The sequence below is a fragment of the Doryrhamphus excisus genome, chromosome 5 (assembly GCF_030265055.1).
Source record: "Doryrhamphus excisus isolate RoL2022-K1 chromosome 5, RoL_Dexc_1.0, whole genome shotgun sequence".
Lineage (NCBI taxonomy): Eukaryota > Metazoa > Chordata > Actinopteri > Syngnathiformes > Syngnathidae > Doryrhamphus > Doryrhamphus excisus.
The window spans coordinates 12,558,551-12,583,985 of record NC_080470.1 but is presented as its reverse complement, the minus strand read 5'-3'; the positions used below and the strand labels follow the sequence as shown (position 1 = coordinate 12,583,985).

General features: G+C 40.6%; 4 protein-coding genes across 5 annotated transcripts in view; 3 read left to right on the top strand and 1 right to left on the bottom strand.

The window, feature by feature from the left end:
- Positions 1 to 650: 650 nt before the first annotated feature.
- Positions 651 to 7,840, top strand: pak2b (p21 protein (Cdc42/Rac)-activated kinase 2b). The gene is made up of 15 exons (XM_058074453.1): positions 651 to 976; positions 1,762 to 2,106; positions 2,181 to 2,287; positions 2,976 to 3,126; positions 3,267 to 3,298; positions 3,539 to 3,652; positions 3,723 to 3,855; positions 3,950 to 4,013; positions 5,868 to 5,916; positions 6,014 to 6,126; positions 6,220 to 6,337; positions 6,414 to 6,513; positions 6,830 to 7,026; positions 7,332 to 7,469; positions 7,562 to 7,840. Exons 2-15 carry the CDS (start codon positions 1,917 to 1,919, stop codon positions 7,646 to 7,648), a joined length of 1,593 nt encoding a protein of 530 aa, XP_057930436.1. The 5' UTR covers positions 651 to 976; positions 1,762 to 1,916; the 3' UTR covers positions 7,649 to 7,840.
- A 689-nt stretch (positions 7,841 to 8,529) lies between these two features.
- Positions 8,530 to 11,219, top strand: rpp21 (ribonuclease P 21 subunit). Its single transcript, XM_058074462.1, has 5 exons — positions 8,530 to 8,703; positions 8,806 to 8,906; positions 9,217 to 9,299; positions 9,387 to 9,521; positions 9,595 to 11,219. Exons 1-5 carry the CDS (start codon positions 8,647 to 8,649, stop codon positions 9,681 to 9,683), a joined length of 465 nt encoding a protein of 154 aa, XP_057930445.1. The 5' UTR covers positions 8,530 to 8,646; the 3' UTR covers positions 9,684 to 11,219.
- Positions 9,786 to 14,649, bottom strand: aqp12 (aquaporin 12). The gene is made up of 2 exons (XM_058074455.1): positions 10,152 to 14,649; positions 9,786 to 10,075 (listed from the first exon to the last, which is right to left on the bottom strand). The coding sequence occupies exons 1-2, from the start codon at positions 10,933 to 10,935 to the stop codon at positions 9,951 to 9,953; spliced, it is 909 nt and encodes a 302-aa protein (XP_057930438.1). The 5' UTR covers positions 10,936 to 14,649; the 3' UTR covers positions 9,786 to 9,950.
- Positions 11,914 to 25,435, top strand: part of usp24 (ubiquitin specific peptidase 24) — a 33,721-nt gene continuing 20,199 nt past the window's right edge. For both annotated transcript variants that reach the window (XM_058074452.1, XM_058074451.1), the window contains exons 1-13: positions 11,914 to 13,094; positions 18,229 to 18,397; positions 19,305 to 19,372; positions 19,448 to 19,591; positions 19,700 to 19,825; positions 20,378 to 20,413; positions 20,713 to 20,778; positions 21,759 to 21,824; positions 22,410 to 22,484; positions 22,686 to 22,844; positions 22,931 to 23,045; positions 25,131 to 25,234; positions 25,314 to 25,421. In XM_058074452.1, the coding sequence (XP_057930435.1) occupies positions 12,816 to 13,094; positions 18,229 to 18,397; positions 19,305 to 19,372; positions 19,448 to 19,591; positions 19,700 to 19,825; positions 20,378 to 20,413; positions 20,713 to 20,778; positions 21,759 to 21,824; positions 22,410 to 22,484; positions 22,686 to 22,844; positions 22,931 to 23,045; positions 25,131 to 25,234; positions 25,314 to 25,421 (1,515 nt within the window). In that variant the 5' untranslated portion in view covers positions 11,914 to 12,815. The remainder of the gene's footprint in view (positions 13,095 to 18,228; positions 18,398 to 19,304; positions 19,373 to 19,447; positions 19,592 to 19,699; positions 19,826 to 20,377; positions 20,414 to 20,712; positions 20,779 to 21,758; positions 21,825 to 22,409; positions 22,485 to 22,685; positions 22,845 to 22,930; positions 23,046 to 25,130; positions 25,235 to 25,313; positions 25,422 to 25,435) is intronic.

The following is a 25,435-nucleotide window of genomic DNA, read 5'->3' as shown; positions in this document are numbered from 1 at the left end:
GGAAAATTACTGCACAGTACTCCATGAAAAAAAATAAAATACACAAATAAAATATAAGAATAAAGTCAGAAAAGGTAACCATTTTAAAAGATTAAGTCAGAATATTATGATGGGGAATACATTCAACCTTTTCTGTGAGTAATTACATAAAACAAAAAGAACAAAACATGTTGCAAAAGTGAAGTTGTAATAGTATGGGGGAGTCAAAATTTTATAAGCATAAAGCCATTATATGACAGTCCTTGGAAATAGTAACAGTATATATCTAATAACAATAAATCATCATTGTTGATACTGTCTAATATAAAGAAATCCATGTATCCATTTTATACTGGTTTGTTCAGCTAAGCCAATAAAATTAGAAACTGAGAATTATATTATTGAAATACAATAAATGGAAGAAAATAAAAATGAAGCATATAGTGTGTGTTAAACAGTGTGTGTTAAAATGTATAAAAAGTAAAGTAATATTCTACTTTAAATGCCGTAGTTATCTATGTATAATAGATAATATTTACATATGTTGTATTGTATAGATACGTTGTTGGACTACTGTACCCAGAATGCCGTTGGGTTAATAGTCCATTTTTGACGCTTCAGTGCCTCAACAATTACCTTTATAGAGTTTTATCAACAGTGTATGCTTTCTATGACTCTTTGGTCTTCAGAAACATGATCGTCCATTCATTTTAAAACCCGTATTATTGTATTGAACAGGCAGGGTTGGGTCGCTACTTCCGCTTCCTGTTTCGCCGTAGCGGAATCATCGAAGGGCCCCCAAAAAGAAAGATAGAGGAAAAAAGTTGCACTGTTTATTGTTGTCATTTTACTTTAACTTATTTAAACCACCGAGTCCTCGCCGTTTCAGATGACGTACTTTCCTCGGATTTTCAAAAAGTATTTTTGGTTTTTTTGTAAACAAACATCGAGGATCGACCGGGAGTTGTGTTGTGCTTAAACTGCCGTGGAAGCTCCGGTGAGAGTCACACAACACCCGTTAGCTCACAATAAAGCGGATATGTGTTTGGGTGCTTCTTCATAACCATATCATACACCCACACCTGAAACTGCATGTAAAAATAATTTATGTATCTGAGCGATAATGTCATTAATGTGACAAACGAGTTGCCGTTAGTCAAATGCTAACGACAGGTTGTCATGCTAATGCTAACACACTTGCTGGCCAAAAGGAGTTGCAATGCTAACGTTAGCTTCAAGCTAAGTGGTTTAGCACGCTAAACGTTAGTTTCTGCATAGAACAGTCGTTGGTCGAACAGGCAATGTTGAGTTTACTTTATAGCTAGCCCACCTTTGTGCTCCAGAAGACAAAACAGAACGACAAAAAAAAGTTTCTGCTGAAGTTAGCTTCCGAGTTACCACACTTGTTGGCTAAGTGGTGGATGCTCTCGTTACTGGCTAGCCGCCCATGGTGGAAAACACGAAGGACACACTATCTGTTTTGAAGTGTTTTTTGAAGTAAATACTGTTAGATTGTGAAGATAACAGGGTTAAAAATCGCACATGGTCAAAATGACAAAAAAAACACCTGTTGTCATTCCTGTTCAGTATATTATTGCAGGTGGTGTCTTAACAGTTTTGTGTTTTGACTCAGTTCATCCACATAATGGTGCAGTTGTACGTCCTGTCTTTCTTTCTTGTCTCTTGCAATGGTAAAATGTGTTATTGCAAGTTTTTATGCTACAGTAGCCCACGTTTAGTTGCATGAATTAAAACATAACATTGTATTGTTTTTTTCCACAGACTTCCTCAATCACCTGCATTGACATCTTTTTCATGCTGATGTGATCCTCTCTGTTCTTGTGCATCACTGTGTATCCTCCTCGCCTTCTTCGCCACCCCTGCACCGTGTCATCTGCTCGTTGTCAATTTTGCCGAACGCCCCGCCTCCCGGAGCAATGTGTGACAACGGCGACCCAGAGGACAAACCCCCTGCCCCTCCGGTCCGAATGAGCAGCACTATTTTCAGCACCAGCTTGGGCAAAGACTCTCTGTCGGCCAACCACAGCTCCAAGCCACTGCCGTCTGTGCCCGAGGAGAGGAAACCTCGCAGCAAGATCATCTCCATTTTTTCTGGCGCAGAGAAAGGTGAGAGGAAACAGTCAGGAGTGAAAGGGATAATGACTATATGGTTCATTGTAATCTATGCAACTTTCATTCAGGCGGAAGAAAGAAAGATCGAGACAAAGAGCGACCGGAGATCTCTTCGCCATCCGACTTTGAGCACACTATACATGTTGGTTTTGATGCTGTCACAGGGGAATTCACTGTGAGTAATTGTAATTGTAGCATTGTCTCTATACGAAACTTTCTTTCCACACCAAACAATCTGATTTGTAAACAGTTTCCATAGGAAACAATGGAAGGAGAATTAATTTGTTTTAGTTTTAAATTATCGCCTTTATGAACTGTCCTCATTATGCATAAGTAACGATAAAATGATGGTATAACAGTAATACATGTCACCAGAGCCTTTTTATGAGCACCAAACGTGAGAAAAGTATCATCTCCTACACTTGTTTGCGTCACTGCTAAGAGAAGAGGTGCTCCCACTGTTTTAATTGTCACTTAATTATACATAAAAGTGTAAAAGAAGTTAACCACTGGTAATACTACGAAGCAGAAACAATAAATTGCACATACCGGACCTTAACTTTGACTATTATCAATGAATATGCAGAGGGAGGGTGGCTGTGTGTGCCTGGGAGGTGACTTGCCTCCCAGAAAGACAAGCATGTCACGTCTTGAGTGTCACTGTTGTTGTTATTATTATTATTATTGTCACTGTAGCCATATTGTACTGAGCAGCCAGAATGAAGCTCTTCCTACAGTAAGGTTCCATTTTTTCTGATGTTGTCATCACATTGTTTCTCTATGCCATCACTGGTACCCTTCACCAAAACGACAAAAAACAAGTCATTGTGTGTAATTTTAAAGCGGCCACACTGTGTTATCAGGGCATGCCGGAGCAGTGGGCTCGACTACTGCAGACCTCAAACATCACCAAGTCGGAGCAGAAGAAGAACCCGCAGGCCGTGCTTGATGTCCTCAAGTTCTACGACTCCACGGGCAACGGCCGACAGAAGTACCTCAGCTTCTCGTCTTCCGGTACATTTCTCACTGTTCACCCTTTGATCCTAAAGTCCTTTGTGGAAGACGGCAATGCCTGTCTTATGTCCACGAAGAAGAAATACTTCGTCTGACATGATAAGTAGGTGTGAAACATATATATATTTTTTCATTCACAGAAAAAGAAGCTTTCACTCCAGGGCCACAGAGTGTGAGTATCTTAAGCAAATTTATATTGTGTCCGGGATTGCTATAATTTGTTTTGATGTATTGACTAGAGATTAGAATATAGAGAATTTGGAAACATTTCCTTGATTGACTGAGGAGAATATTTTTGTATATGAAGCTTTTCTGCTTGGTGGCATCTCAGCGTTATTATTCACATGCACTTGCAACATATGTGTTTTCTTCATATGAAATGACCGATCTTTTTTGATTGATTCTAAACCAGCCTGTCAAAAAAGGCACTGAGCCCACATCACCGACTATCAAAGACATTGACGATGATGACGATGATGAAGCCCCGCCTCCTGCTGTGGCTCCCAGACCAGAACACACGAAGAGTGTAAGCCACAGAGACAATGGATGAATAATACTTTTTCATTTTAAGATTTACCACTTGGCATTTTGCACAGGTGTACACTCGGTCCGTCATCGATCCCATCCCCGCTCCCAGCCTGAGCACAGATGGCGATGCAGCGTCCAAAGCTGCGGACCGACAGAAAAAGAAGGGCAAGATGTCAGACGAGGAGATCATGGACAAACTGAGTAAACTGTCATTCATATAACACCACATTTCATAGCAAGACGCATTGAAAAATTCTACCCTCACTCAAATGATTCATCTTTTTCTGCCTCACAGGAACTATAGTCAGCATTGGCGACCCCAAGAAGAAATACACCAGATATGAAAAGATTGGACAGGGGTGAGTGTAAATTTGAGTATTTATGTATATTACTCCCACGGTATAGCAGTTTCCCACAGGAATGCAATCAGTCTGTGGTGGTGTGTGTGTGTGTGCGGGGAGGGGTGTTGGATGTCATCATCGTATAATTTGCATTGTTCGCCATGGCGCTTGTGCATATATATTTATTTGATGCTGTGGGCATACTGTCAACATTTGCATTTGAATATATGGAAACATTTCCGGAAAATAAGGGAGACATGTAGGATTCTAAACAATTACCACTCAATCTATCTGTGGCGGTCCAAATTTATTATTTGTGAGCCGCCACAAATGAATGGGAAACAATGTATAGACAGGATCATTACTGTAAACACTGCAATTATTGTCTGTGTTGATTTATTTAAATGGAAAAGATTGATACTTCGGTAATGATTTGCAGGAAAACATAGCTTTCTTTGTTCACCTGATCATTTATTAAAGGGGACCTATTATTCTTTTCCCACTTTTCTGACCAAAAATGTAGTTACAATGTTGTATTCTCGTGTTAAACAATGCCAAAGTTTCAGATAATGAGGTGTGCGCATTTGGAAGTGAGCCCTGAAAGGCGTTTTGGATGGCTCAAATGGCTCAGTTTCAGAGGGTGTTGTTAAACTGGAGGTCTGTGATGTCACAGGCTTCCTAATATGGGTGTGTCTGTAGGCGAGATACTCTTTGCCCTCTCCCAAGTTCTGCATCCACCGACCTTCCCCAAGCTCTGCTTGTCTGTTTATGAGGCGTGCTCAGGCAGATGTTAATGGATTTGGTGATTCCCAGCAAGAGAAAAACATTTTCTCATCTGTCAACAGCATTTCACACAGGACTTATTTTGTGAACATGAAAGTGAAATATCCGCCAAACTGTTGCTGAAGCCAGAAGCAGCGTACTATTGCTGGGAAAGGTGCATTAATGTCAGACACGCTGTGCATCCACAGAGGTGGAGAGAACCACAGTGCTCACTGATGTCTGGAAGAGGGAGAAAAAAAAAAAACATGTAATGACCACATTTCAATTCAATTACGGTGTTGTGCCAGGATTGTCTGCAGTTAGTAAACGCGGTGCCCTCACATCCGGCTTCTGAGCTCCACGGCACCAGCAGTGCCTTCGACAATGAGTGCTCCTCTTGGGGCAGGTGAGGTTAGAGGTAGTGCCCACACATCCGGCTTCTCCTGAGCTCCACCGTACCAGCGGTGCCTGCGTTACCACTCTCTGAGTTAATACACTATAAGTCAGAGGTCTCCAGCCAGTAGATCATAAACACATTTCAGTTAGCTCTGCAAAGGCTTTATTTATTCATTATCAACTCCGATACCCACAAAATTTGAAAGTGGGCAGTTGTCTGGAATTACTTTGGAGCGCTTGGTAGTGTGACCAATCACAACAGAGTGGCCGTGCACGAGGTGGGCTGTGGGTGGAATAAATTAAAACACTGTTTTGGCGAGAAGCACAAATCCAAGGAAACAGCTGGAATAGGTGCAGATTCTGGGAGGTTTTCTGTGCTGGTTATTGTGTGTTATCTTTAACTTATATATGTTAACAATTATATTGCACATGTTACAAATGTTGTATTAGCGGGAAGGAGCAAAATTCTTTGCCAGCATTAATACCTCAGAGTTCATGCGAAACAACAGTAACACAAGACTTTCACATCTGAGATCATAACTGGATCAGGATGTTGCTTACAGCTATGGTGGTTAATTCCTGTGTTTTGAAGTGAGACCTGCCGCTTATTTGCTTTTGTAGACCACTCTCGCATCAACTGTTGGAGCAGAGTGCTGTTGTTAATTGGAGCATTTCCGGTACTTAAACGTATTATGTGTTGGTCTCCTTTCTCAGGGCCTCTGGAACAGTCTTCACTGCCATTGATGTTGCCACAGGACAGGAGGTAATTAAAGTGAAGAATTGACTTTTAATTACTTCAGTATAGGCTTATTTGCTTATAGCTGAATATATTCAACTGATGACATCTTCTGTTCCTACAGGTGGCCATCAAACAGATCAACCTCCAGAAGCAGCCCAAGAAGGAGTTGATCATCAATGAGATTCTAGTCATGAAGGAGCTGAAGAACCCCAACATCGTCAACTTCCTCGACAGGTGAGGGCCAACGCTTGATAAAAAATAAAAACATAATTTTTTCAATGTTTGGAACACTTTGTGAATGTGTGTGTGTGTGTGTGCATGTATCAGTTTCTTGATGGGAGAGGAACTGTTTGTGGTGATGGAGTACCTGGCAGGCGGCTCGCTCACAGATGTCGTCACGGAGACATGCATGGATGAAGCCCAGATAGCCGCCGTCTGCAGAGAGGTGCACTCTCAGTCACTGGCGGGGTCCTGTAGTAAATAACAACACAACTAGATTATCTCTTATCTCCTCTCCGTAGTGTTTACAAGCGTTGGACTTCCTGCACGCAAATCAGGTCATCCACAGAGACATTAAAAGTGACAACGTGCTGCTCGGCATGGACGGCTCCGTCAAGCTCAGTAAGTTGTGCATTTAACCTTCTGTGGTCCCTAAGGACTTTTGCAGGTACATTTTTGCTTGTTTTGTTCCTAGGTCAACTAGTAACCCAGGCCAAATTTGCCACCCTTTTGGGTGTCTTGAGGGCAAAAAAGGTCCACTCCCAAAAACTGCTCTAACACATGACAGTTAAATATTTTATTCACCTTTTTTTGTTATCAATCAGCTTTGAACCAAGAATTTGGAGAAATTCAAGGGATCCCAGAGCATTAACAAAGAAGAGAAGCATGGTCGTGGTGACTAATGACGTGCAAATGTTGTCTGTTTATTCCTCTGCAGCCGACTTCGGCTTCTGCGCACAGATCACTCCAGAGCAGAGCAAGCGCAGCACCATGGTGGGCACACCCTACTGGATGGCCCCCGAGGTAGTGACCCGAAAGGCTTATGGGCCTAAAGTGGACATTTGGTCACTGGGCATCATGGCAATAGAGATGGTCGAAGGAGAGCCGCCCTATCTGAACGAGAACCCACTACGAGTGAGTGCCAGTACCTTTTCTTGGAATTGACCAGTAGGTCGTGAAATTACATTCCTTATCCAAATCTGCACAAAATGTAAGAGGTTTTAACTGAAAATTGGTGATGTAATATATGTGAACCAACTTTTTCAAGTTACCCACAAGGTACTCACTTGAGACTATGTAATTTATAGTTTATTTTGAAAATACATGTTACAATGAACAAATCCATTTGTCCTAAAACGTAGCAGCAAAAGCTTACTATCAATTTCATTCAAGTGAGACATATCCTGAAGTCAGTTTACATGCTTCTTTGTGATGCGCAGGCCTTGTATCTGATCGCCACCAACGGAACCCCTGAGCTCCAGAACCCAGAGAAGCTGTCGCCGGTCTTCAGAGATTTCCTCAACCGCTGCTTGGAGATGGATGTGGAGAAGAGAGGCGGAGGCAAAGAGCTTTTGCAGGTTTGTCATGCCTCTTTGTCCATTAGCTCAACTAATCGTCAAGCTAGAAAAAGTGCACGTCAGTGTATTCATTTTTGACCACTCCTATGCAGCATCCCTTCTTGAAGCTGGCCAAACCCCTGTCGAGTCTCACGCCGCTCATCTTGGCCGCCAAGGAGGCAATGAAAGGCAATCGTTAAGAAGAGGACCCTCGTGACTCCCGCCTAGCCATGCTGTCCTCAAACAAACACACACACACCATGCCAACCATTTAGAATTAGTGCCAGACAATAGGCTAAGTAGCCTAAAAAATAATTTTAAAAAGCCCTGACAAAACCTCACTGTGAAGAAGACCAAAAATAGCACGACTTTCCCACCCCCACCCACCACCATCACATACACGCACCACCGCTGATCCACACAAACTCTGGCCTCGTTCCTACGTCACCAACGAGAGTACTTCCTCTCAGGCAGGCATTTGTGCAACATCTCCTGATGTCACGTTAGGACCAGGCTTGTATTTAACTTTTAATGAAGAAGACACCTCGTTCTAGTTTCTAGTGTTGTTTATTTTTTAATCGACTGCCTTAAACAAATGCAAAAAATTTTCGCCTAATGTATTGTTGATTTGTCAACCCTTGATTTTTACTACCTTTTCTTTTTGTAATTTTACCTTCTCTGCTTTGTCAGTGTCTTAGCTATTTTGATACTTGAATTTCATACATGTGTTCCCCATCACTTTTTAATGGACATTTCATCGGACTGCTTTTATAGGAAACATTTCAGTGGATTCACAATCAAGATTGTGTCAATGACTTTCTATTGATTTCCACACTTGATCGACCTACTGTGCCGCATTTAGTCCCTTTATACCAGAGGTGCACCTTACAGGCAAATTTAAATTTAGATTGACAGGGTTTATATTGTTGATATTAAAAAGTGACATTTGTATTCTGAAGTCTTTTTGTGTATATTGTGTGTTTTTCTTTAATGCTGCACAAAATAAATGCAACTCTTATTTGCATATAACATTGATTGGCTTACCGCAATGTCGATGCTTTTATTTTTTTATTTTTAAAGCATTACCCGGAAGTACTAGACCGGAAGTTTAAACAGAGGATAGGAAGATAATGTAGCATAACGTGACGATACCAGGATTAAACACCGATTTAAATCGATTTCTGGAAATTTACACATAATGGCAAAACACGTAAAAGACAAGGAAGCACACCTAAGACTTAACTACCTCTACCAGGTAAGCTTTAAACATTGTAAGAGTATCCGTTGGCGAGACATGCTGGTAGCGACTTTGCTAACGCGTTTAGATATTCATATTGTCCTGGGTGTCTTTTGCCAGGCTGCCCATTGTGTCCTCGCTCAAAACCCGGAGAACGTGGAGCTGGCCCGTTTCTACAGTTTTACTCAGCGCACCATCGCAAGACGTCTGGTACTAAGACAGTAAGTTGGCCCAAAAGTAACAATGTGTATATCGAGGCGAGTTTTATTTTGAAAGAGCAATTGCGAATGACGTCGTTTCCTCTTAGACCATGTGTTTCGTTGTTACGATCCTGACACAGCCAGGAACACCTGCACAATCTCATGTAATCCAATACAAGAAAAAAATGTGCCATTACAAATATAACAGTGTTCAGTTTTGATGGAATAATGAAATTTAAATATGCAGCATTACACAAGTGAGCCTTATTATTTTAGTAAATGCAAATATTGTACTGAAGCGTATTACTACACTAAAGTAATTTTATTGCAGGGACCCATCAGTGAAAAGAACATTATGCAAGAAGTGTTGCTCATTACTCATCCCGGGTGTAACAGCAACAGTCAGACAACGAAGTAAGTTAATATAGTGTATTCTGTCAGCCATAGTCATTTCCGTTGGAATCATTTACTTTCCTGTGATTCTTGACTGTGTCTCACTAGGAAAAAAAGGCAAGACTGGTTCCACTGTGCTGCGGTGTCTCAGTTGTAAGCAAAGCAAGACGTTACTGAACAACCCGGATCATTTTTTATGGGTGGACCATCCAGAAGCTCAGCTTGAGCATCAGAAACAACCAGGTAGTTAAGCACCATTTGTTTGTTTTCATTTTGCTTGGATAGTTCTATAATTATATTGTTCTGTTTTTCATAGCTCAAGATGCCTCTGCTAAAAACCTTACAAAGGCGTCAGATGATCAGTCTGCATCCTCCAAACCCAGTACAAGTACCTCCACTACATAACATACAGTACCTCACTAGCATTACACAGTTGTGTTTTATTACATTTTGACAAACTTTTTTTCCAAACTAGTTTCATGTTCTTTGCAATGTTGAGGTCTTACATAAATGTGCGATTTTAAAAACATTATTTTATTGAAAGCAATTTGCAAAAATCCAGCTGATTATCATTTTTGGTTTTCACAATTTTTTTTGGTCACTATACCAAAAAAATGCAATATTAGATGAAAGCATCTCATGTTAAAATAGTGAAAAGTAAAGAAATGTCGCTCATTTTTTCTTCTCTTTTGCTCCACTTTTGGGCACTCTGAAACGTGTCTTCTGAAAGGACAGCAGGTTCTTGGCAAATATCCTGGGAATGTGGCCCATATACAAGAGGAGAGCCAGTGTCATTCCTGGAAAATAGATAACACTTTAAATCAACGCAATCTCATAGTGGCATAGTGTTTAATTTCTTTCGGTGACATGTACCTGTGACAGGGGCCAGCCAGTAGACAAAGGCATACTCCGCCAAGGTGAAACCAGGACAAAAGAAGGTGAGGCCGTAGGCTAATGAAGGGTTGATGTAAGCTGAGGTGTAACCTTTGGCTGCAAAAGGACAGGCAAAGTGTATTAGTGTTATTTCATTATAAATTAAGATGAGAGCAGGGTGCATCATACCTGTGTGGGCCAGGAAGGTGAGGAGGATGGCGATGAGGGGCACACGGATGAGAGCAGACTTCCGTCTCAGGAAGAGGTGGACGAGGTTAAAAACGAGTGCACACATACACTCTGTGAAAAAGCCCTGCAGCAAGGAGGCCAGCAGGGACGTGCTGCACTCACTGGACATCAAGTTTTTGATCATGTGCATGTCGGTCAGCTCCAGGCTCCAGTAGTATCCAGCCACATGCAGGGCGAGATGGGCCCCAAGGAACTGGAAGACTACTGTCAGAACAGTGGTGAGTGCTGTGGCCTCCAGCTGCAGGAACCTCATCAAAATCAGGATGGGATTCCCTGAAGCGCCCTCGCTAATGATCCCATGAGCGAGCAGTACCACAAACAGTATAGTCACCGTCACGTCAGGGCCCAATCCCCCGGCCCACTCGCCTACCTCCACAATGGTCTGCACCTCGAGCCAGCATGCCACCAACATGAACGAGGAGGAGAACTCCAACAAGAAAGCCAAGTGTGGCCATTTTTTAAGCAGCGGCCGCAGCGAGGCCCCAAACACAACGCAGGCCAGAAAGTAGCCAAGAGAGGCGTTGAGTCCAGACATGGCTCTGAATGACAACTTGTCTGACAACGTGGCTCATGCAAAGACACATTGCTTATCAAGAGACACGTCAGGGTTGTGTCCCGCTAACACCTGCCAAAATACACATGGGCCCTTTGCAAGGTCAGGTCAGGAAACAGGTCATATAATAACATCAGGTTATTTCATTTAAATCTTTTTTTAATGTATGTTCTGCTTTCACATGACATGGAAACACAGTACAATGCTTGAAATTTGTGCAAATGCATTAAAGTATGTATGTTATCAGGTGTTTTGGTGCCCACATTTTTTGCTATAGTGGTGGCATTAAAAACTTGGCACACTGTTGCTGATATTCTCTATATCATGCTTTTAAAAACTTGCTTTTTTGCATGACAGATATTGTATACAACAAAATGTGAGCTGGTAAATGAATTAATAGAGAAAAAATCAACATAATTATTCAGAATTGCATTTTTTCAATTTAATTTCCACCTACAATTATTTCATGTTTTTTAATAACCAAAATGTTTATTACAGTAATTGTTATATAAATAATTTTAAAAAAGTTTTAATGATATTTTATTTGCAACCAAGATAGCCTATATTAAACAAAATAGCTGTAACAATAAGTTTACTGCATTTATGTTTTTATTGTGTTCTGTTTCCAACCAAAATATGTAATGTTTAATTTTTTACAACCAAAATAATTGTAGTTACATAAATAATAGATTTGCATATATTTTTTAAATTCAAAACCAAAAGAGTTTAGTTGTGTATTAATTAGATTTTTATTTACGACTGAAATAACCCTAATCGTTATTGCTATAACACAGATTTCAATGTTATTTACCGCCATAATAGGTTGATCAATGTTTTAAAAGGACTAAAATCTTAGTTTGTGATTGGCTACTGAGATCATATGTGCGCTCAAAACTAGGGAGTGTACCAGGCACCCATTAATATGTGGGTGTGTCTCAAATCCAATACTTCCGTCAGTACACTTCAATAGGTGAGCGCGAATTTTTGCGGTGTATCTTTTCCAAATCGATGACTGTCGTTCCAAGTCAGTCTTTCCCTTTCCGCTGCGTAGCCAAGTTGACGATTATTGGGGATGGCATGTTTTTAAATGCATTTTTATTTAATTATTTGGGCTGGTAAGTGCCCGGCACTGAACATTTTGACCCTTTTCAATGCAACACCCGGGTACTGGCAGCGCGCTGCATTTTGCAGGAATGCACTAATACACTTGGTAGAAGTACGTGAAGTGAGACAGCAGACTCCGTTTCGTTTTCGATGAAAGTTAGAATCAAATACATGTGAAAGTGAAAGTAAAAGAACAGCGCAGCAAATAATCAACAATGTAATTGTACTTTATTTGCGGAATAACTACTGACAGTGAGCCAATTGTTACAATTAAAGTTATATATTAAAACATGTATATACAAAAATAAAATATTTTACCAAGAGACCTGTTTTTACATGAAAATTTACATGACATTGATAGGATGGACAATAAAATGGAGGGGGGTTTAATCTCCCTCGGGAAAAGACAACTCAAATATCAAAAAATCGTTAGATATCACATAACACAAATTATTGTACGCAGAAATTGGTATTCTCTTCCACATGTCGTAATCTCAACAATAATGCTGATATAATTTTCGCCAAATTAGGTATTATTTAGTATTATTATGTTTAAGTTGTCGGTGTGGTTTGTACATGTTCCCTTGGGATTTTGCGATTTCCGAGGCTGCTGAAGTGTGCATAACACCTGTGTGGGCGCTGTAGTGGGGGAAGCCAGATCGTGACAGTCAGCAGCGGGCTGTAAACATGGCGGCGTGCAGCACAGCTACAGGGCTGTGCCCCAAACCCCATAGCTATTAGTTTGTGACCGCGGCGATATGGAGACCGAAGAGGAGCAGCACATCACCACGCTCCTCTGCATGGGCTTTCCGGACCCGGACGTGATAAGGAAGGCGCTCCGCTTGGCGAAGAACGACATCAACGAGGCGGTTGCGCTCCTGACCAACGAAAGCCCCGGGCTCGGCTATGGATATGAGCCCATGGAGAGCGGGCCTGCTCCAGCCTTAAGTACGAGCGGAGACGGGGAAACGAGCGGGAGGACCGGCACGGGAGGCTTTGACCCTCCGCCCGCGTACCACGACGTCGTCGACGGCGAGGTGAGAGTTTAAGCTGCCGCACTAAAAGCAACTAATGTGAAGGAGAGTGGCTTCGCCCATTTAAGGAGGGATACTTAGCATCTATGCTAGCTGCACACCGAGCTGGACGTGAGCTGTCAGAGCCGGACTGTCTGCGTCTCTTCAGGCTTTGGCGCCTAGCTCATATTGTCCGGAGCGTGAGCATACAAACTGTAGTCTTTATTGAGTCAAAGTGATTGCGATAGATAACTACTATTAAAGACCACTCGCAAACACAGCTAATAGCTGATTAGCTTGCCTGCAAGGAAAGGATGAGCAGCAAGCATCATTGCTATCAGCAAGCACTGATTTTTTTTTTAAATAAAATGAATTACACCTGGAGGTTTGATTAACTGTCCAGTTTATGCATTTTATAGCAGCAATTTGCATGCCTTAGGTTGCCCCTGGCCTCTGTCAGGTTTTGCATTCCTGTCCAGTTCAAGCTAAAATTGTGGTTTCGCAACTCCAGGGGCGTACTTGGGCATTTTGCTTGTACTTTCGGTTATGGAGTGCTTTTTTTGTTTAATTTTAGTGTTTATGTTACCTACCACTAATACCGAAGTATTGTATGTAAAGGGTGCACCTGTCTCTCTGCACTGATGTATTAATCGACCCGAAGTGTATCTATTTTGTCCCAGTGCTCCCAAACAGAGTCACATTCAATCTATGAGGGTTGATATTACGCTTGCACTCTCAAGTTGCATTCACTGGAGTGATTTGTGAATAGTATCAATGTGTAAACAACAACCTGTTGACCACTTCCAGTTGGCTGGCTTTCCTTCTAATAACTGCAGGCACACTGTGATGCAAATTGTATAAATAACTGTATAAATAACAGTTGCCCTTGCACTTCACACACAAAAAGATGTTGTAGAATCTTGTGTTTCTTTACAACTAAATTGTGCTGTCACAATACATCAATATAATTTGGCCTTTAGAAAGATGGGTCCAGCTTTGATTGTTTTTGTGTTGCTTTAATGTCGTGTAATGGTTGTGTAGAGCTGCACCATAACAGTTGTATAATGCAATACCTTTGTCCTCTCATACGTACGTATATCAAGGCAGAAGTGCAAAACATTTATTAACCATATAGGCAATGTTTTCTACCATTCTAAGCATGTCATATAAGCAGAAGTTAACACTGTTGTAACAAAACTAAAAGTCAAACAACTTACCCTAACTGACAAATACTGGAAAGAAAACAGGAAGGTGTTGCTTGGAGCTGGATCCTTGCCTATGTCACAGTATGTTGCATTTTTGCTTCTCGGGCAGTCCAAGGTGCGGTGCATTTTGGGCCTACAGCTTGTTTGGGGTTTTTTTTTACCCTCGCCATAGCCATATAGTTAGAGAGTGCAAAACTTTGTAGCCGTCTGCAAGCACCATATCCCAACCTCTTCTTGGTCTGAGCATGCAAGCCACGCCCTATGGAACACACACATGCGCTTGCCATGTTTGTTGTCAGCTAATGATAGCGATTTGGCAAAGTTTAGCTCGCAACGTCAATTGACTGTATAGCTCACCAATCACCAAAAGCAGAACTCGGTCCGGATCCAGACCCAGTGATGGCCCTTTAAGGACTCGTGACCAATTAAAGTGACTGGGAAATATAATAACATATTCTCTTGAGGACCGATCACAGTGGCTATCTTCAGCTATTACGGTTAATGTTACGACGCCACACAAAACGAGCCAATTAAATGTTTGTTTACTTGCCAGGAACGATCCACCCATCCTTTTCCTATGCTGCTAATCTAGAAATTGAACTACGGCTTGCTCAAAAGTAAGAATTAAAAAATTTAAAGGATGGACCAATATGTGTCTCATGTGCTCTGCAACTGTAGCGCCCAGTATGAAAACTCTAGCACATTAATTTACAGCACAGTAATGTACAAATGAGTCTTGAAAAACGTATTAAGAAGGTTATAAACAGGTTTTCTATGCTTTAACTACAAAAAGTATTCCATTTATAAATAAGCAATCCTACTTTGCTGAAATTTAATTTATCACAGTCAGTCCTGGAATCGCCATAAACGATGGATTACTGTACTATGCAATTACCCTGAATGAGTGCAACCAATATTTGGGAAACATAGTTACAAACCTGAAGAAGCTACAAAATGTTCCATCTATTTTCTTCCCGTGTCCACTTCCAGTTTGTGCTCCTGATGCATGCCGCAGGTCACCATCCTGGTGTCATCCTCCTAAATATAGCTCTGCAGTGTCTCTGACAAACACATTGCAGACTCTTGCACGGGGTCCCAGGGGAAGTCAGTGGGTGCATCGTAACAGCGCCTAAAATCTCCAGGTCAACATGCATGTGTGTTCACTACTGTTGGTGACATTTCAGCATATGAAATTGTTGTGTCAATTTGTAAATCAGTCTTTATTGCTATCCTCTCACCCACCTACAATATGTGTCATTTTAAATACACAGGGAAGCAATGAAATACAATCCCTCTCTGTTACTTTCTCCGCTTCTTACTCTTCCTCCGCTTCTTACTGTTCATCTATTTTTAATTCCCAGGCCATCACAGATAGGTATCGCTGTGGAATGTAATTAATGGAGCAATGTTCACACATGACTGATGATTCATTTACAAATGGACTCATACAGGCTAATTGGACAATAATGTGTTATTCACTGTATTTTTATTATTATTTATTTATATATCATAATCATCTTTCATTACCATGAATTAGTGGTGAGTACCTATATATTTTGCAATTTAAAATGTGTTTAGTAAGTGTGAGAAGCGTTTTATAGAGAAAGGGTCTCCAACAGACAGTTAATCAGCTACCAGTAGCTCACCAGCAGATTTTGAGTAGCTCATCAAAGAGTCTAACAATATTTGCGTTAAGATTTTGAGTAACTCACCAAAGAGTAACAATATTTACGTTAACTCTTAGTATTTTTACTAGAGATGCTCGACAATGTTCAGCACTTCATTACAAGATATCAATATCAAGCAGAAAATGACCCCAAGAGCACAGTAACGTCTCACCCAAGAGGTCACAAAAGAACCCACAACATCGAAACAACTGCAGGCCTCATTTGCCTCAGTTAAGATCTGTGTTCATGACGCCACCATAAGAAAGACACTGAGTAAAAACGGTCTGCATGGCAGAGTTCCAAGACAAAAAACACTGCAAAAACAACAAACAAAAAACATTAAAGGGGAACTTCACTTTTTGAGGAATTTTGGCCATCATTCACAATCCTTATCTGAAACACAAACACATGCTAACAGTGGATGTCATAGGAAATATGTATTTTGATACTCAAGTCCTCACAAAACCTCAAACGGCAACAATGTTCCATTTCCATAACGGAATTCTAGCTATGGCGATGTTTTTATTGTAGCAGCAAACACAAAAAATATATCTGGCGGACTAACATTACACCATGCTAGCCATTCAGTTCAGCCTCACTCACTAGCTCTCAATTTTGTTACAAAGACTTGACAAGATGCTTGAGTACACTGCTATAAGACACAGCCATCCCAAGGAGAGCGGACATTGTCAGTGTTGTCGCTGTATCATAAGCATAAGCTAAATGCTTGTTGTGAAATGCGCCTAGGAAAGAAATTTCGGTAATGTCTTAAATCATCAAAATAGGGCCAGATACTGTAAGTATTACATGTTATCATCAATGTACTGCGTGATCACAGCATGTATATCAAACAATAAAACGCTGTTAAGAGATTTTTTTCGAGGCCTTCATAGTCAAAATAGGTGTGTTCCATTGACATACAATGTTAGGTAGCTCATATTAAGTCGTTTTCTGGCGTAATAATGCACAGAAAAGGAAAATAAATAAGCGTTTCATATTATGATTTTGAATGATGGGCAAAATAAAAAAAAAAGTGCAGTTCCCCTTTAGGGCTCTCAATTTAGCCAGGAAACATCTTGATGATCCAGGAGCTTTGGGAATGATGAGACAATAGTTGAACATTTTGTGTCCTATTAAATCTTTTGGAAAAGTAATACCACATTTCAGAAAGAGAACATCCTACCAACAGTAAAATAAGGAAAAATATAGTGGGGCCATCTGTTCTTGACATCAAGCTGAAACTGTGGAGAAAAAAACGAAGATTTTGGAGTGGCCTGTCAAATTTCTGACCTGAATCCTATTGAGGCGATTCATGCTGGAAAACCCTCCATTATGGCTGAATGACAACAATTCAACAAAGATGAGTGGGCCAAAATTCCTCCACAGTGCTGTAAGAGACTCACCGGAAGTTATTGCAAATGCTTGACTGCAGTTGTTGCTCCTAAGGGTGGCCAAAGCAGTTATTAGGCTTAGGGGGCAATCACTTCTTCACACAGGGTTTAAAAATTGCATTTTGTGTTCAGTTGTGTTGTCATTTACTAATATTTAAAGGGCAACTGCTCTTTTTTTGGGGGATTTTGCCCATCATTCACAATCCTTACGTGAAACATGAACACATATTTCGTTCCCTTTTCTGTGCATTATAACGCCAGAAAAGCAGTTGAATAAGTTCAATGAAAATGGTTATGTCAATGTGGTATAGTTTTGTTAACCATCTCATATCTAAGCAACCTGATACCACAACAGCAATTTAACTACTGTGTACAGTTGTTACTTGGGGTGTCACAAGTTCCCGTGTCAAAAGATCTTGCAAGATTAAAACATGACAAGATTTCTCATTCACTAAAAAAGCATGAGGCCTGCGACAATAATTAATCACACAATCAATGAAAATGAGCTTGATAGATTTGCCAGCCTCAATACATTGCCATGTTCATGCGTGTGTTTTCCTTGTCTCATGTCTCCAAACAGGCTAGAAGAGGGTTCAATCTCTGAATTGTTCATTCTCTGTCATTCTTATATGTTTTATATGGTATGGGATGGTATTGTAGTACAACAGTCAAAAAGGTCCTTCCTGTTTCGAGTTCTATTGCAAGCTAATTGCACCTTTTGCTGAAGTGAAATCCGTTATGTTTCCCTATTTATAAGAAAAAAAAAATACAAATGTATCACATATCCTCTTTGAAGAGTACTCACACACACATACACATCCACAAATACAACACAGCAGATGGCAGACTTTTATACAGTATATTCATGAATAGAGTTCTGTCATTGTCCTTGCAGAGAAGCAACGATGAGAATGGCAATTGCTCCGGAGGCAGCATGGAGTTCCCCACCACCAACCTGTATGAGCTGGAGAGCCGAGTGTTCACCGACCATTGGTCTATTCCCTACAAGAGGGAGGAGTCACTGGGCAAATGCCTCATCGCCTCCACTTGCCTCGCCCGCCACGGTATGAATGGAAAAAATCACCGGATTTCAATTGAGCGAGGAACAGTTAACCCTGATTCTGGCTTGCTGGATGTGTGTGCGCGGGGGCGGGGGATACAACCCTTGTTAGTTACAGCATGTAAAGTAGTATGATGCAGTGCATGGTTTCCCCGAGCATTTTTTTGAAGCTGTGGTAGTGGGCTGCATGGGAAAGTGGACTACTGTGACTGTCATGCTGCTGCGTCTGCAATTTAAAAAATATATATTATGACGAATAACAATTTTTGTGACATATTTATTTATTATCTTAACTTTATTCATCAACCAGCAAAACATGAACGGAGAACACTGCAAAACTGTCAATTTAATGAGAGCATGTAAACTGGGAGTCTAAAATGTCAAGCCTCCTTTTGTTATCTGACCTTCGTATTTAGTCCAATAGCACCAAGGGACGTTTAAAATTTTGTACTATTTGACACAAACCTAAATATAATTTGATGCCTGTTTTAGAGGAATACGAATGCATGGCATATGGATTCTTCAATAATATATATTATTATTGCACAAAGAGATATTGATGCAACTCCACAATAGAGGAGATCATGACTGGTGCAGTTTTTTAGCCAAAAATAATATCAACAGCATAATATTGATCAACAGATGGCATGACTGCTGAAAAATAGGTAGAGTGGATGTAGAAGCACCCTGGCCATGCGTTCAAGTGATAGCGGTTCTGGTACGTATTGCATAGTGGTACATAGTGTTAATGTAACCCAGAGTTTTAGGATGGATGCTGACTTCGCGGCTGAAATAGGTACTCGGATAGCGAACTCACTTACCAACAGTCAAATCCCATTTCCCCATACACATCAAACTTCCGTCCTTCAAAATATTTTACTATTTTCTAACCACTTTGTCTTTTCCGCCAGGCCTTGCTGATGCAGATGAGAACTGCAAGAGGTTTGTGGACCGCTGCATGCCAGAGGCCTTTAAAAAGGTATGCAGTCGATTTTGCACCTCTCATCAATGACTCTCACAATTAAAACTTTTTTGTGTTTGTCTTTCTATCCAGTTGTTGACCAGCAGCGCTGTGCACAAATGGGGCACAGAGATTCATGAGGGTATCTACAACATGCTGATGTTGCTGGTGGAGCTTGTGGCAGAGCGTGTCAAGCAGGACCCGGTTCCTGTCAACCTAATGGGGGTCTTGACGATGGTGTGCCTTTTCAGTTATTTTGTAGACTGTACTTATGAACCTGGGTTTTGGCTGCATCTTCAGCAACTAACTGCACTTGGATTTTTTTTTACTTTATGTTGGATCCAGGCCTTCAACCCCGACAACGAGTACCATTTTAAGAACCGAATGAAGGCCTGTCAGAGGAACTGGGCTGAAGTTTTTGGAGATGAAGCCAACATGTTTGCCGTATCTCCAAGTAACACCTATCAGAAAGTAAGTTTGAACTCGGAAAATATTAGAAATATACATGTTAAATTGATAAATTGATTTTGTGGTAGGGTTAGTAGGTGTGGTAAGGTTACTTTATTGTTCCCAATGCAAATTCTGTTGCTCCCCCAGATTGGTTCTGCAATAATTGTACAGAAGATCTTGATTTATTTCCAGATGTGCATTCAGGCAAACAGCATTTTAAAACCCCTTTCAGGGGAGTTAAATATTTACTGTGGTTTTAACTGCGTTATTCTGCCGGGGTGATGAATGCCTTTTAATATAAAATTACATCGAAACACTGATGAGTAACAATTTGTCGGCTGCAGCTACACGCAGGGTTCTTTATTCAATTCTATTTCTTATTACTGATAGTCATGTTGAAAGGACACCAAGTTCATCTTCAGTGTGTTGTATAACTGAGCAGCATGGGCTCAGGGATGCATGTGAGATTGACATGCAACAGCTGTGTGTATGTATAGTATAGTATGTATGTACAGTATGAATGTGTTTGTGACCGTGGAATAAATCCACTAAATGCACAAATATCTGTTTCAGGAGCCCCACGGTTGGCTGGTGGATTTAGTCAATCAAGTAAGTAATCAGCCACATTCAAACATATACTTGCAAAATCCCATATCCATTTGAATACATTATAATAATTACTATTAAATATAATAACAACTAACCGTTTTCAGACTTCCTTTTGTCTATAATGATCGTACAGTTTAGATTTGTTGTGTCATCTGTTGTTTTGGCTTGGCATGCTTTTCCATGCATTTCTGTATGGATATTTTTTTAAACGCCATTGGCATGAATACAGATTTGTGTGAAACTGGGTTGTGGAACATATTTGTTGACTTGACCTTATCTTCTGTGCTTCTTTTGTATAGTTTGGAGAGCTGGGAGGATTCACAGCCATCCAGACAAAGCTCAATGCAGAGGAGATGGAAATAGCTGTAAGACTAACCCCCCCGACCCGGCTTGCTTAAAAATACTCTTTCCACCCTTGTTACAAACGAGGAAACTGGTTGACTTTGAGGTCTTTTCCCTGTCTGCTCTCAGCAAGTCGGATTCATGTTGCTGCTGTGTCATTTTTCAAATGATCTGTTGTACTGCCTCCTCTAAGGCCATTGATTTTTTTGGGTGGGAGAGGTCTTCCCTCTGACCATTAGTATATTAATTGGTGAGGAAGACGCGGAAGCACACTCGTCTTGTACCCGATTTGAGCATTACAGTTTGTCAGCTGTCAAACAACATCGTCAGGTGAAAGCCGATGAAAGTGAGAGGTGAACATAGAGTATAATAGGAGGAGGACGGTACGTTCAGGCTCCCAGGGGCGACCCATTCATTTCTCTTGCAGGAAGTCAAGTGCAGGAATGAAAAGCAGAAGCAGCACAAGGCTGGAAGTCGACATAGGACAGTGTCAGACTGGAGCACAGAAACTATTCACTTATACATTAAGCCCATGTGATTTAACATTGATTGACACAGGGTAGCCATGCTCACATGTTTGAACCCTTGCTCTTACATTGGAAATGTAATGGTTTGAAATAGATGAATGTCCTCTGGCTTTACTGTGAATATACATTCTGTACTCTCACACATCCCTCCACTATCATGTAAATCTAATCATTCTTACACAACACATAAACCAGGACCAAAACATTAAAAAAATCATGTATTGTCACAGTATTGACATAGATATTAAATATATAAAACACAGACATACTGTACATTTATTACAACTTACAAGAATAATTTATCCCTTTACCCACAAATATATTATTTACGCTAGTCATATGGCGCCCCCAAAGAATTGACGAAGTTTGGGAACCCCTGTGATGGACAAAATCACTAACAAGTGTGTGACTGACAAATAGAAAGTGATATAGAAAGTGAGTATAGCTTGTGACATTTCAGCTTCTCTGTCCCACAGTCTATTTCCGCTCTGGTCCAGCCCCTCGGGGTTTGTGCCGAATACCTCAACTCCAGCCTTGTCCAGGTGAGCATCTTCTGAACAATTTTAATGGTACATATTGTAAATGACTGCAAGTCATTAAAGTCATTAAAAACTTTAAAGCATTAACTGTAGGCAACCTTTTGATGTAGTGTTTTTCCACACAAGATGGAAGTAGCTGCATTTGAAGTATCATGCGTCAGTGGTCATTGTCCAGCAGTTTTTGTGTAACATACAGTACTTTTTTAATAATTGATCATGTGAGCATAGAGAACCTTTTCAGTTTCTCATGTAGTCTAAAACATTATTAAAGTTGCAAAATTAACTTGTTATATACTATAATGAGTTTTCACATTTCTGAAATAACAGCTGCTCTCCAATTATCACCTGCTTCCAATTAACTCTATAATTAGAGCATTTACTGTTTATTATGAACACTTGGAGGATACCTCTTAGGGTACATTGTGGTAATCTCCGGTGACACATTTCTATGTATTGTTGATTTACTGTGTTGATATGGCCTATACTGAGGTGTGTTGTTGCTGTACAAGTACTGTATTTGCTCTTGCTATGTGACTGTGCCCCTCCCATAAAGATAAACAAAGTTCTGTATTGTTGTTTTTGTTCTAGCCTATGCTTGATCCAGTCATCCATAAGATGATCACATATGTACAGAACCTGGAGGAAAAGGACCTCAAAGACAAGGTAGTGTTTTGCCCTCTAACATGATTTTTGCTGTATTGAAGAGGTGAGGGCACATACAGAGGTCTGTTTTCAAGTTCTAGACCACCTCGAGTGGACCTTGAGGAATTTCTAGTAGGGGTTTTTCCACTCCACTGAAACAAAGGATAAATAATATAGGAAGAGTCGCTGACTGTATTCTGTCATTTTGTCACTAAATGGTAGCGACTGGTGAGCATCCCAGACCTCCTGTCAGCCATCAAGCTGTTGTGCATGAAGTTCCAGAGGGACATGGTCACGGTGGTGGATGACCTGCGGCTGGACACGCTGCTGCGCATGCTTAAAACTCCCCATTTCTCGACCAAGATGAACTCACTCAAAGAGGCGAGTCACCACACAAGCACATTTATCCTCCACCTCGCACCATTTGTGGTAGTTGGCAGATTTTTACCCTGTTTTTTGCCTTGCAGGTGACAAAGTTAATAGAGGAGAGCACAGTGGCAAAGACTGTGAAGAACGCCATAGACACAGATAAACTGCTAGACTGGCTTGTGGAGAACTCCGTCCTGTCAATAGCACTGGAGGGTAAGAAGTACAAGAATGAATATTAATTGAAATACAGAAATGTACCTTCCACATCATAACGTGCATCTTATGAGAGACTTTACACAATACATTGATTTTTACGAGATTACTTGCTGCATTGGTCAATTTTATGTTACAATAAACCATTTGGAGAGCTACTTGAAAAAATGGTTAGGAGCTACTGGTAGCTCATGACTCATGTGGGACAACACGTGTTTTAAAAAAAAAAAAAAAAAGTAACTCGGGAGGATCTACTGATTGTGATAAAAAAGGCTATTAGCAACTCCAGACAACAAATGTTGTGCTTGTGATTAGCATGCACACTCTATAATGCTACACAGACAGCCGCTTAGACACAGTTAGGACATTGATAAATTAAATTGTTGCTTACAGCTTTCACTTCTTCAACAAGTAACGTTGGAAAGGCATCGGGCTTCAGCAGCAGTTTGACTCATAGTCCAGCTCCGCCCAGTTCACAAAACAGCCCCATATTTTGCTCTTGCTGGTCAGGAATCTGAGACTCCAACCACTTCTGCCTGATGTTTGCCTCTTTAGGCAAGTTCAAAGTAGAGCTTGATCCATATATTGGTGGGCCGATATATCTGGCCGATTATGACATATGACATATTTATCAATATCTGTGAAAATATACCAGATATTATCCACTATATAGCTTTTTTTCTTGCTGCACCGCTACTCTCTCCCACTGTCTCTGTGCTGCCTGCTCCCTGCTGCACAGGCCCTCCCGCTCACAGCTCTCAGTGCGCTTAGGAGACAAAACTCAAAGGAAACTGGAAACAATATAACACTGCACTTTAGTGCCACGCTATCAAAGAGAACATTGACGTTTTAGAGAACTCATTACAGCGCTTTGTATTACAGCGCTTTAATGTTGTATTAAAAAAAAAAAGATGCAAATGTTAATTCACACTTCCAAGACTATCATACAGTCTTTTAAAGTGAAGATGAATGCAGCCTAACACAGCCTACCACCTCACCTCATTCATCCATACAGGACATCTGGGGGCTCATACATTCACTAGTTATTGTCTTCATTAAAATCATTTTGAAAAAGGCATGTTTCTAGTTGTCATTTGATATATTGTATATTTTGAAAGCAGCTACATTGTAACATAAAATGTTTAATATTTTATACCCGATTTGTTATATGCATGATTAGTTTTGTTGTTTCATTCCCTTGTCTTAAACAGCTTTTTGTAAAGTGCTCAAGCCAAAAAAATAAGTATGCGAATCAAAAGATCCGCTGCGGCGACTTCGTAATCAGGAAAAATGTGAATATGTGAATATCCATCTTCTATGTTGCAAGGCTTTTATATACACATCATGTATTAGCTGAAAAACACCTGACATTAGCCTATGTATTATCACTTTCAGCCCAATGCAGCCACTACAATACTTGTATACAAAATACTTGTATCTTAAAAGAATTGTATCAAATTGTGCTAATGAGCAAAATGCACTAAATGGATATATTTTTATTTGCCAGGGAGAAGGGAAGAGTAAAGTGTTGGGGCGTTACATTACATTCAACATGTGTTAGCCAGGATACTTAGCCAGCGCTCCAGCACCAGCAAAGCTAATTTGTGGCAACACCTAAAAGTAAATGACAAGGACATGTCCTCATGTTGACAGTATTACTAATTCAATTTCCTTATTTTCATTTGGCAGTCTTCCGCTTTTTGCGGTTATCGGCCGATATATCAGTCATCGGCTTTCTTTCAGCCCTCAATATCGATACCGGCCCCAAAAATTAAATTTTTGTCCAGCTGTAGTTCAAACCTGAACAATTATTTCCTGGAAGCCATTCGCGTTAGCGCTGTACTAAAGCGGTGAAATCAGACAAACAGCAGAGTGGGGGGTGGGCAAACATACAGCTTGTGCCCAGGAACGCCCATATAAGGACTCACGTCAGGGTTCACTTCCAAATACGCAAACCTAATTTCTGAAACTTTGGCATACTTGAACACGATAATACAACATTTATAGGTCAGAAAAGTAGAAAAATTAATGAATGTGTAGGACATCAATACAGGACAAAAAATGCTTATATGAAATATTTTCCAGGTAACATTGACCAGGCTCAGTACTGTGAGAGAATTAAGGGAATCATTGAGCTCCTAGGAAGTAAACTCTCCCTGGATGAACTCTCCAAGATCTGGAGGATACAGGTTAGCATCAAGTCACGTTTTACTCGGTTTGATAATGAACAAACGTCTGACCCGTCATTTGTATGTTTGTGTATATCAGGCTGGCCAGTCATCAACTGTGATTGAAAACATTCACACCATCATTGCTGCTGCCGCCGTCAAGTTCAACTTCGATCAGCTCACCCACCTGTTTGTGCTCATACAGAAGGTGGGGAACGCACT